Below are 12,594 nucleotides of genomic sequence, written 5' to 3'. Positions count from 1 at the left end.
ACAACTTGTTCATGAAGGTTGAGAGTCCGTATATACATATCCATATAGGATTCAACCTACCAATGACCACCTAACTACATCTAAATTTTCGTCCAATAAACTTATTATGATATCAAGATTTTTTTAAGTGCATTTTCGTCAAGAAAAATGGCAGATTTGTTTTTTAAATTGTGTGAGAACCATCATAAAACGATTTCGCAAGCATTAATAGTGAATATACCAAACAATAAACACCTGAATTGTAAAATAAATATCCTGAAATTAACCAAAAAAACGTTTACAAATTCAAACGTCTCAAGTAAACAAAACTCAAACCAAAACTGGTCTTTCTTTTCAGAATTCAAAACATAACCAGAAAACAAAAGAAACCAACATTTCATGATCATCATATTTCAAAACCCCAAAATTCTTCAAGCCTTCATGCGATTGTAGAACTTAAGCTTCTCCTGTGTAGTCTGGAAACGACCATGCCCAAATTTGGATGACGTGTCAATAAACTTGAGCTTAATCTCCTCAAGCGCCAGCCTGGACGTCTGAGCAAGCAACGACTGTCTCAAAGTCACCACCCTCTTCTTGGGCCCCACACAACACCCTTTAATCAACAAATAATCATCCTTCACCACACCATAATGAGGAAACCCACCCATTGGTGTTATATCCTTCTCAGTCCTACACATAACAACACACCAATAACTCATTAAAAAGGTAATTTTATTTACAAAAAGATTCTTTGAGTTTCTGACTCGGTGAGTCACTAACCTGTCAAACTCAGTGAGTGCAGTGTGAGACTCGAGTCCAGTCTTTCCCAACTTGTAAATCTTCTTATTCATTTCAGTCCTGTGATGATACCCATTCTGACCAGCTCTTGCAACAGTGAATGACACTCTGGCAGGGTGCCACGCTCCGATACACGCCACCTTACGTAGACCTCTGTGGGTCTTACGTGGCAGCCTAGTCACACCCCAACGTGTCACCACACCTTCATAACCTTTACCCTTTGTCACACCAATAATGTCAATCATTTCATCTTTCTGGAAAACAGCATCAATTGGAATCTGTTTCTCAAAAAACCCATAAGCAAAATCAACTTTTTGAGCAATTGTTCCTCCATTCACTTGAATCTCCATCAAATGTGCTTTCTTCTGCTTCAATCCCTTCATTTTCCTTATCTGAAAACACAAAATGAGTCAGATTTAGATATAAAAGAGTAAATTACATAAAGGGTGAAATGGAAATTAATTTTTTTTACCTGGGTGTGAGCTAGGACACGAATGACAGTTCCGTATTTTTTCATTTTTTCCAACTGGGATTGAATGTCTTTTTTGCCCTCGTCGGATTCGAACTTCTTGGAGTATTTGGCGAATGCTTTCTTCTTGGATTTGCACCAGTTCTTGTAGAACCTTCTTTTGATGTCTTCACTGAGATGTTGTGCCCAAACAGTGTTCAAAGAACGGAGGCCACGGGGGGTTTTGACATAGGCAACAACTCCAACAACCACCATGGGAGGTGTCTCGATGATTGTCACTGCTTCACATGTCTCTTTCTTGTGGAGCTCTGAAGAAATAATGAAGTCAAGATTAGTATACTGGAAAGAGAAATTAATTAATTTGATGATGGAATTTGAGGAAAAATGGATTACTGGATCCAGGCTTCTCAACATCTCTGACAATGTGGGTCATGCCAGCTTTGTAACCCAAGAAAGCTGTAAGCTTGCAAGGTTTGGTTGGGTCATCCTTGGGGAAAGCTTTCACTGCATAAATCAAATCAACCATGGTTTAGTTGATAATTACAAATGAAAAGAGAATGAAAAAATACAACTCAAATTTAACCAAAACTACTAGAAAGATCAATGTGCTCTTAGAGTGTATGTGAGAGTGGTGGAAATTTTTGAAGGTCTAGTCTCCATTTTTACATCACTTGTGAAAGAGTAATGTTAGTTTCTTCATCAATTAATGAAAGTTTTTAAGAGTAAGGATTTTGTTTAAAAAAGAAAACGCTAGATTAAAAATGCAGAGATGAACTCCAATCAGAAACAAAATAAGGATAGATTGATTAATGCAAACTAAGAAACGAACTATACCTTTGCCTCTGTGGCGAGCAGCACGCTTCCTGGGAAGAAACCCAAGGGAACCGTGTCTGGGATGCTCAAACTTCCTGTGCGACATCTTTGCCTTCGTCCACCTTTAAATCAGAAATTAAACAATATATAGACAAAGTGGATGAATATGATAATCAGATCGTTATTCATTGAAGATCCATCTATAAGTGATTAAAATTTTCAATGTTTGATGCACAAACGAATCAAATGCTCAAAACTCGATTGAATCTTTACGGATGAATGCACCTATCTCCTATAAACGAATAAAAAATCATTTTTGAGTAGTAAATAAGCTCGAGACAGAGCCGACAACGTTTTGACAGTATGTGATCAATTGAAGTGTGTTCCATATGAAAACAGATACGGATTCGTGATAAGTGCAATTCATAAAATCAACGGATTGCAAGATAATTTCCAGTAACTGAGCATTCTGGCAGTCTATATAATCAGAAGAGACGAAATATAGATCGGATTTCACCTGAAATCAAATCCTTACGAACAATCGAACGAAAACATCGGTGATAGAAAAAAAACATGTGTTGATTTTAAGAGATGTTCATAAACACGCAGTAATAGTTCAAGCATTCAAATAGAGGGAGAGAGAGCGAGAGGGAGAACCTGAGGAATCAAAGATGGCTGCGCGGCGACGGTAGCTCGGTAACACTAGCAAAAACCCTAACTCTACGTTTATATAGTTGATGCCCTGTGTAGACGAAGCCCTATTTGATTCTAAGATTGGAATGAGTTACATAAATGGCCCCTTCACTATTCTTAATCGGCATTTTTCATCTCTAATAATTAACAAATTTGTTGCTTGTATTTAAGCAAAATCTTTGCATTTTTCAAAAAGAAAAATGTAAAAATGTCCAATAATAAAATATGTCTTTTAAGTCATTAAATACCAAACAAACAAATCATATTATGTGGTTTTATTATATAACAAGGTTTCCTTTTTGTGGACTTTAGGACATGAGGCATGTAGTTTCATGAAGAAAAAAAAAGTATGGTAAAATGTTATGGAACTTTTCAATAGAGTCCAATTGTTCATGTATAGTAATTTTATGATCTCAATATTTATGAATGTGATTTTTAAAAGAATTAGTTTCGACATCGAAAAATGATTAACGGCACAACTTGTTGCCCGTTGACTCCTTACATATATCTAAAACTTTTCTTTTTATTGATAACACATTAGTATTAAAGGAAAAAATTGTCAATTGGAAATAGCTCAATTCGTAGAGGCATAGGTGTTGTTTGTTTTTTCTAAAAAACCACTTCTGACTATTTATTATTGCGTCGCGCACCACTTGGTCATTCGCAGCTGTTTGTTTTTCAAAAGACTTTTGTCTTAAAAACAATTGTAAGTGTGTTGCGTGACACAACATTTGACTCTACTTCAAACTTTCTCATACCTTACTTTAACTTATTGCAGCAATCTGCAGAGGTTAAAAAACAAACAAACTTTTTATTACATGTTGCAGCCGTTTGGTTCCCTCTTCTACTACAAAGGGTTGCAGAGGTGGTCCGCAGACTTCATGCATTTTCGCTTCGAAAAAACAAACGGCACCATAGTCTCTTAATTTACGAGAATGGGGATGTCATGGTCCGATCCTTGGTGCTAAAAGGAATTAGAATATTAACACTAACACCTAACCAGTTAACCTGTTGTTCAAAAAAAAAACTAAAAAAAATATATAATTGGTTATGATTTTTACTAGGAACCCATGATGAACCTGATGTGGATTATACGTCCCTACATGCTTAATAAAATTCATGTTTAAATTTTAGTTATCATAAAACAAACACAAGACTCTTTAAAATTAATGGATTTTAAGCATCATTATGAATTTGATGCCCTTCAAAACTCTAATCACTAATTTATCAAATTCAAATTCTAATGAGAATTGGACAAAGCAAGATTTAATCTCGTTAATGAGTTGTACAAGGCCTCTATAACTTGTACAATTGATTGTGTATACAGTAATAAATTCAAATTATTGTAATTTAAGCTATTTGTTTGTAGTTGTTGATTCATAAGTTAGTGTAAGATGTAATTCCATACTTTCTTGTGAAGCTTGTGGTTGGAATTGATGATTTCAGTGGTAATATGCCATAGGAATAAATTTCAAACGATTTTGGAAATTACAACAATCACCAAAGACTATAACATCGCATCTTCATAATGAATATTTAAAACGTAATTCAATTTGTAAAAAACATATTACAATATATTTACATGTGTATTATATCTTTAGTAAATTTTTTTTGTACATACTAAAATTTATTTATATATATTTAAATATGTATTCAATAAGTATAAATACATATATATTTTATATAAAGCAATATATACAATAAATTATGAAAATACTTATTTATATGGTTTATATAAAAAGATGTTTTTTTTGCATATATAATATTTATATGACAAAATATGTCTTAAACGAAATGTATAAATACATATAGATAGGTGTTGTGTGTATATGTGTCTGTGTGTGTGTATAAGGTTCAGATCCGATGATGACTCCAATTTCGGTGAGGACTACGAGGATAGTTCTCGACCAATCGACTTCATTAAGGGTAGTTTTGTCACAAAATATATATAATCTAAATGGGTTGGGAAAAATTATTGTGTCATTGGACTATGTTGAACACCAATCCAGAATCACCATCTTATTTTTCGCCTCCAACTGAGTTATGTATTCAAACATACAACAACCAATTTTCTATTCTAACAATTTGCAGTTCTAATTCAATGTGATTGATTACAGTAAGAACCTTAACTGCTAACATATGTTATGTTTTTTTTTTTAATTTGACTTCTCAACTAGCTATTTAATTGATGAACTTTTTGTGTTTTTTCTGAAAATCATGTTCCTTCGTAATGATGTTCAATATGATTTGATGCAATTGTTGCTTGAAAAACATGATTCAAATTATTGTGTCTTTCATTTACTCCGATTTTTATTTTTAGCTTCAAAATCAAAATTGTGAGTTGTAACTAGATTTTCATCATATTAATAATATTAATCTAATAACACTAGTTGTTTTTATATCGGTTTATATGCAAGAAGATTTCGTGTGAAACTTTGAATTATAAAAGGGCTACCAAGTTATATTTGACGACGTTTTACAAGTGTTTGGTGAAATGCCTAAGAGAGTTAATTATTTTTATAGTTGTGTTCATATTTCATAGTTCACATTTATGATTAGTGGGTGTCTTTTTATTTTAAGTTGTTCAGTTTATGAAACTCCTTAACTTATTAAGCTTTCCATGAACATAAGTCTACTTGTCTCCCATGCTTTACAACTCATGCATTCTTTTTCTTATTTTAATCAAAAGACTATGACTTTCTTACCCTAGTAAGAAGCCACCGTTTTAACTAAAAGAATAGAGAAAGAGTTTAAATGTTATAAACCTAAGTTTTATAAAATATAAAATTTGTCTTTAGGTAAAAGACAAAAAGTATTTAACTAGTCCAAAAAATTGTGCATGACTTATTAATTCATACTTTATGAAATAATGTGTTACTTGTATTGTGATATAATTATTTCCATGAAATAAATATTTTCCCAGTTTATTATAAGAGTTTATGAATATTTATTAAAATCAAATTCTATTAAATAATCAATTGTATCAAGTTGTTGTTAGTGTAGCCCTTAGTATCATATGTTAATTAGCAATATCATTATAATATTTTTCTTGAGCATATTAGATCTTTCAACTTATGTTACTAAAGTTGTTAAACAAAGTGTTAAGAACGTTATAAGGTTTACCAAAGAATTGGTTGTTTGTGGACAGTTAGAAGTACGACATTATTTGTAAAGGACCATAGTGACGCCTTCTGGATTGGGATGATTTTTTATCATAATATTGGTCATATGGGAATATAGAAATGTTTTCCATAATAGGAGAAGTTTGCAAAATCTACATTTGAGTTGGAACCTTTAATACAAGAGAGGTGTTCAGTGAGTGTATATTGAATTTGAAACTTGGTTCAGTCTTTGTGACTTTAGAGCCTCGACATCACAGGATGTCAATACATGTAAAGATGGAATTCAATTACATCTTAGATAAAAAAAAAAAGAATTTAGATTTGTGAAATGTGCGCCATTGGAATAGTGTCGAGTGGATGTGTTTACAGATGAAGGACCATAGAGAGACATAGTAAGCATGTTCGTAACATAGGCATGACTGATGTTATCTAATTCAAGTGGTTAGTTAATTACTCGAAACATTATAGAATGAATAAATTCGTAATCACTATGGTGATTAAATAATAGGATTTGTTAATATTCAGTAAGTTTGAAACCATAGTTAATTAATTTCTTATTATGTTTCACTTTGCATGTATACTTCACTGAGTAATTTTAATATTATTCAAAATTCCACAGTCGGTTATACTTTTGGAATTAAGTAGTGAATTAAGATTTTCATAAATTGATTGTAGATTGCCGATTGAGGTTAAAACATTGCAGTTGGAATTGTTACGATATTCATGAGTACTTTGAAAATAGAGATTTTAATTATTGAATAAACTCATGCTTAGATATTACTTCATGGATTTTATCACGAGTAATTGTACGACGATAAAATCCATGCATTGGTTTACCTAAACGCATCTCGTAACTAGGTGTTATAAATAGTAGTTTCATGCATGATTTGGTTGGTAAAATGTATCATTATATAGTCAAATTAATTATTTCCTTTTACCTTAACAGGAAAAAGCGATATATTCCCCCCCCCCCCCGCTCTTAATAATTTGATGCCGACATCTGAAGTACTTGGCGGATGTAACGTCCTGAAAATCATGCCATAAAATTTTTTGTTTTTAGATTAATAAATCGTTATTACAAATCTTTCCCATAAAACCAAGGTAATCAAGATTTAGCAAAACATCATCAAATCAGAGTAATTCACAAAATACAGAAACATGTGGTGTGTGCTCTGTAATCATCCCGATTTCTTCCAACTGAAAATCAGAGTACCAAAAACATAAACTGAAAACCGTAAGCACAAAGTTTGGTGAGTTCCCCGAAATACCATACAACATACAACCACAAATTATCATTCACATACATATAGTTGCCATGGGCTCCCCCCATTATCTTTATCTAGTATGCCATGGGCTCCCCCATTGTCTTTATCTAGTATGTCATGGCTCCCCCCTGTGGTCTAACATCTAATTTCCACGGGCTCCCTCCGGGGTCTTTCATGCAAGTATCACATAGACAACTAGCATACCACATAACACGTAATGGGCCGACATTGGTGCCTTCGACCTTTGGAGGCAGAGATTCATTTTTCCCGGGTTGCCTCCCGGTTAGTCGCCCTTTTTTAAAGCCGTTGGCTCAACATGGCCCCTGAATACGCATCAATCTAAGTATGTGGGGCTCTCAAATACATCAACCTTCTCGCCACTTCCTTTAATGGAACACTTATCTTATACTTGATTTTCTTTTTGTGTGGGAACCATATTGGACTTAGACCCTTAATGCCCATAAGCGTAGTAACAACCCGTTATTTCAGGTCAATGTAATGACCAAAAGTCAAATATTGTAATCTTTTTGTGATGTAATAAAAAAATAGCGTCAAAAATGAAAGGTTCAAAAGCTCAGTTTGAGTATACTAAGTGGTAGATATCGTAACAAGGGTTCCAAAAACATAAAGAACACTAAAATCTGAGTTATAACGAAGAAGTTATGACCAACCGAAGATCCGCGACAATACCGATAAAACACGATTAAGCATAAAATACGAAATTCAAATAAAATACTTTTTAGCCTTGAGTATCTAAATGAAAGTTGTAGATATCATTAAACCGAAAACATACATAAAAAGAACGTCCAAATCTGACTTCGTGTGAGGAAGTTATGATTTTTTCGAAGTTTCGAATATAGCGGTAGACAGCTAAAAACTCGAAATAGAGATCGAGCGATTTCTAGCCGACACGACCTAAACGAGAATCGAAGATCTCGTCAATAATAGGACAATGGTAAAAAGACAGATGAAAACGGATGTCGGATGAAGAGGTTATAGATTTTTAACTGATTTTCCCGGTCCCGGTCCGTTAAAAATATACTATTAAAAACAAAGTCGGAATCAGCCACGAAGTCTAAACGAGAGTTGTAGAGCATTTTCTGACCTATGCGTGGATATAAAGAACGTCGAAATCGGAGCTCGTACGCGAAAGTTATGGATTTTACAAGTTCATGGCACAAAATCTGAGGCTGGTCCAAGAAGGAACGCCCTGCGTTCTTCGACCAGAGCCATCCCATCGTCCATCAGAGGAAAATACGTAAGCGTTGACCTCACAGGTGGAACGCGATGCGTTCCCTAGAGGAACGCACTGCGTTCGTGGTGCCTCCCAACACTATAAAAAGGAGGCTAGGGCCCCGGGTTTTGTTGCTTCTCTCTCAACTCCTTCGCCCTTAAACGTCTCTCTAGCCCCTCTAAGCTACCTTAAAGTCCCGGTGTTACTGCTAGCTCACGATGCAAGTCTCGACGCTCCCAAGATTCCTGAGATTCCCGAGAATTCAACTTTCTTCCAGTCGAAGTTCTACTCAAGTTTAGTCTTGCCTTCTTCAAACTACCACTTCAACCAATTGAGTATACCCATATCACTACGTTTTTAAATACCTTTTCAAATGCTTTTAAGGGGGGGGGGGGGGATACAAGGAAACACACGACTAAAATCGTGTGAAACACAATTCACTGTTGTACTTTTCATGCTATTGCTATAACTATAATAAGAAGTTATTAACATACAAAACATCTCACAATGCAACTTTACTCTATTAAGATACATCATGTTTTATAAATAGAAATATGTTTTATTTGTAAACATGTATGTTACATCAAATCGAGGGTAACCATTTCAACTATAACACTATGTATTTTAAAAGTAAGTACAACTCATTATTATGTCTTTGTTCATACTATAGAAAGGGTAATCATTTTAGACAAAAGCATATTTTCATGAATACGTGACTTAATTGAGAATCTGTGAGTCATTCATCTTCATTATACCTATTAAGGTACCGCTAGAAAGTCCTGTTTTATAACCAGAGTATTCTGTCCGGAAAATGTGATAAGTGTGTATAGATCTATACAGGACTGATGATCCCTCACCCTGACTGCTAGCTACAGTCCGCGGAGTGACAAATATCATAACGCTTCGACGCCTGAAGAACGTCGCTACAGGCAAATCCATCATAGTACGGTTATGAAAACTCACTGGATAGGCAATTATTATGGTGTTATGTTTTCACGGGAAAAGTGATATTACAATTATTTTCACATACAAATACAAGCTTCTTATAGTTTTGTTTTATAATAAGACTATACATCGTTATCTTAAGCATGGCATATTTGCTTACAAGTTACGGTCTTGGACATTTAACACTGCTCCTCACTTTTAGGAAAATATAGGATTTTCCTAGTTCAAATACATATAATTTATACAACAATCATTCACACTCATTTTATACACTCATAAGAAAATATCTGATTTTCTGGAAAACAAACGTGAACTTTCGAATGACATACATTTCTCAAAACACTACTTATGAACTCACCAACTTTATTGTTGACACTTTTTCTTTTAAATAACTTGTATTCTCAGGAAAACGCTAAACCAGGTAGCAACTACTTTTGAAGACTAACGCGTTGGCGTTAGTAACATATTTTGGACCACCATATTGTATTTGATATTCAAACATGTAACACATACAATCATGTAAACTTTTCAAATATATTTTTATTATGGTGGTGTGTACTTTCTTTATTATTCAATTGTTATGATACTGTACATGACGTCCTCCGCCCCCGAACGTTTCCGTCGTTCTGGTTTGGGGGTGTGACAAGCGTCTAACCGACCCTTTTCTTTGATAGGGTGGTCGGGTTGGTGACCGGTTGGGTATCTTCCTTCTTGAGATACATGTCCTTTGAAGTTTTTGCTAGATTTTTCATTTCCGGCTCTTGTGGTTGGTCTACCAGTGAAAAGAGCTTCTCATTGGTAATGGGTGACTCAGCCTCTCTTTTATCAGCCTCCAACACCTCCTTTATAGCTTCCTTGGCATCCTTCTCCACTTCTACTTCTTCCTCTTCTTCCTTGTCTTCAAATTGCAATCTTGGATCATCAAAAAATTTCCTACCATTCAAGGTAACGGTAGAAACGATATCCATTGTGTCCTCTTCAGTTTGCAATGGTAATTTGCCTTGAGCTTCCATTATACTCATAGATTGAGTAAGTTGTGCAATTTGTTGCTCCAAGCTTTTGAGGCTGGATTTGGTTGTTTCTTGGAAGATTTGGGTAGTAGTGGCAATGCTTTTGACAATTTCTTCCAAGTACATGCTCGAAGTTTCAGTTTATTGGGGAGGTGGAGGATATTGTTGCTGGAAATGTGGAGTTGGTTGGTATTGGCCATTTCCCCAAGCTTGGTATGGGTTTTGGCATTGTTTGTTTTCCCACCATTGATCACTTTGAGGTTGATCATAACTCCATTGGTTTGACCAATAGTAGCTTCCCCTTTCTTGCACTTCCTCCCATTCCCTTTGTAAATATGGAGACATATCGGTATGATGTCCACTTTGAGTGCAAAAATCGCGAGGAATGGGTGTGGGTTGCACACTTTGATCCTTTCCAATCATCATAACTAACTGGGCTAGCTCATAAAATTGGTCTTCAATGTAAGGAGTATTCACTTATGAGCGACACTTTTTGTTTTTTTTTTAATGTTTTTTTATAGAGATGCACCTGCTCAAAAAATCTTGACATAAACATGGCGCCAATTTGTTAGGTGTGTCAAACCCAACAAATAAAGGGGTACAAAATGACTCCAAAAACACTACTACTTTGCACTAAAAATGTAATACAAGGTATGCAGGGTCGATCCACAGAGACATAGAACAAATGTTAATACCTTTTTGCGGAAGGTACAATAATGGTCACATAAATAGGGGGTTGTTATGCAATGATTTAAACAAGAGAATAAAGCAATGAGTAAATGATCAATTTAATGAAACAAATTCAGGATTTGTGAGAACTCCAACTCTATGCAAGACAATTTAACAATGTGATTGTAAGGATGAAATGATATCTACTTAATTCCACCTAAGTTGGTACTTGAAAGTGTTAACAAGCTCTAACACTCCCCATTCACCAAGTTTTCAAATTCAAAAAAGCTCTTTGAAAATAACCTAACCTTCTAATTTAAGTCTAAACAAGCTCTTAGATAGAAATCAAAAGGTTGCAATAAGATTTATGTGAATGTTCCCAACAACACTCAATATTCCTCACAAGCTCTGGAGCGTAAGAGTATGTGAATAAGATTTACACTAAATTCATTCAATGGAAATCAATTTAGTGTTTGTTACTTAGTCCAATTCACAAAACAATTATGGATTTTGCAACTAGATAACTTGAATGACCTAACCCTAATTCAAATGGCCAATAAGAATCACAATTAGAATCAAACTTTCAATTGAAACAAAATCAAATTCACTAGATAGAAAATTGAAAGCAAACATCAAGTCATATGATTGAAATAACAACTAGAAGTCAAGACATAAAGTTGGAGAATCTAGGGTTCTAGCCACTCATGACTAGAACAGGATCACAAATCTAGAAAATGAAATTAAAGTTCTTACAAAATGAAATCAAATGTTCCCAAGTGTTTTCAAGCAACAATTTCCTTCAAAATGCTCCCCAAAATCGCCTCTAGAACTCACAAAATCGACCCCCCTTTTTTCTAGAACCGGTTGCCCCTTTTTAGAAAGAAGAAAATATGTTTTAAACTCGTGACCACGTTTACACGGCCGTGTGAATGCAAAAAGTACACTATGAAAATTGGTCAGGCTTTCAAAGTACAATGCTCGAGAGACTTCGTTTACATGGCCCGTGTAAACATTTACACGACCGTGTAAACCTCTGAAAAGCCAAAATCTTCATTTCTTTGATATCTTCCTCCTCGATGCTCCACAAGTCCCGAAACTTCATCCAAATCTCTTATTTATCTCCTCAAGTAATATCCAACCTCCAAAAGTCCCTGAAATATCACAAAAATGTGTGAATGAAATTGCCTCATGAAAAATCTCGAAAAACATGCAAAATGCATGAGTTTAAGCCTATATGCAATGCACTTTCATGGAGTAAAACTACAAAATGGGTGTATGAAATGCATCTAACAAATCTCCCTAAGCTTGAACCTTTCTTGTCCTCAAGAAAGATTCAAGAAAAATTTAAACCGGAGAAAATAACATAAAAGAGAAGAAAAGAAAATCAAAATCAAAACTTTTGAAACTTAATGCAATAAATCAAAACAAACATGAAAAAGATCCAACCCAATTAACGTTGTTTTTGTACCATAGTTGAGAATGTATCTGTCGTGCCTTGAGTCAACTTGACTTTAGTATCAAATTATATAACAGTAGAAATAAGACTTTAGCCACTCCGTAATGCAACTCAATATAATCAAAGATCACAACCCCTTCT

The 12,594-nt window shown here is 34.5% G+C and overlaps 1 protein-coding gene across 1 annotated transcript; it reads right to left on the bottom strand.

Moving 5' to 3' along the window:
- Positions 1–239: 239 nt before the first annotated feature.
- On the bottom strand, positions 240–2,851 carry LOC111919517 (60S ribosomal protein L3-1). The gene is made up of 6 exons (XM_023915067.3): positions 2,717–2,851; positions 2,081–2,181; positions 1,640–1,750; positions 1,250–1,554; positions 760–1,169; positions 240–669 (listed from the first exon to the last, which is right to left on the bottom strand). Exons 2-6 carry the CDS (start codon positions 2,163–2,165, stop codon positions 411–413), a joined length of 1,170 nt encoding a protein of 389 aa, XP_023770835.1. The 5' UTR covers positions 2,166–2,181; positions 2,717–2,851; the 3' UTR covers positions 240–410.
- Positions 2,852–12,594: the final 9,743 nt, after the last annotated feature.

Source organism: Lactuca sativa, chromosome 9 (assembly GCF_002870075.4).
Source record: "Lactuca sativa cultivar Salinas chromosome 9, Lsat_Salinas_v11, whole genome shotgun sequence".
Classification (NCBI taxonomy): domain Eukaryota; kingdom Viridiplantae; phylum Streptophyta; class Magnoliopsida; order Asterales; family Asteraceae; genus Lactuca; species Lactuca sativa.
The sequence above is the reverse complement of the archived record's forward strand: the minus strand, read 5'-3'. Positions and strand labels throughout refer to the sequence as shown.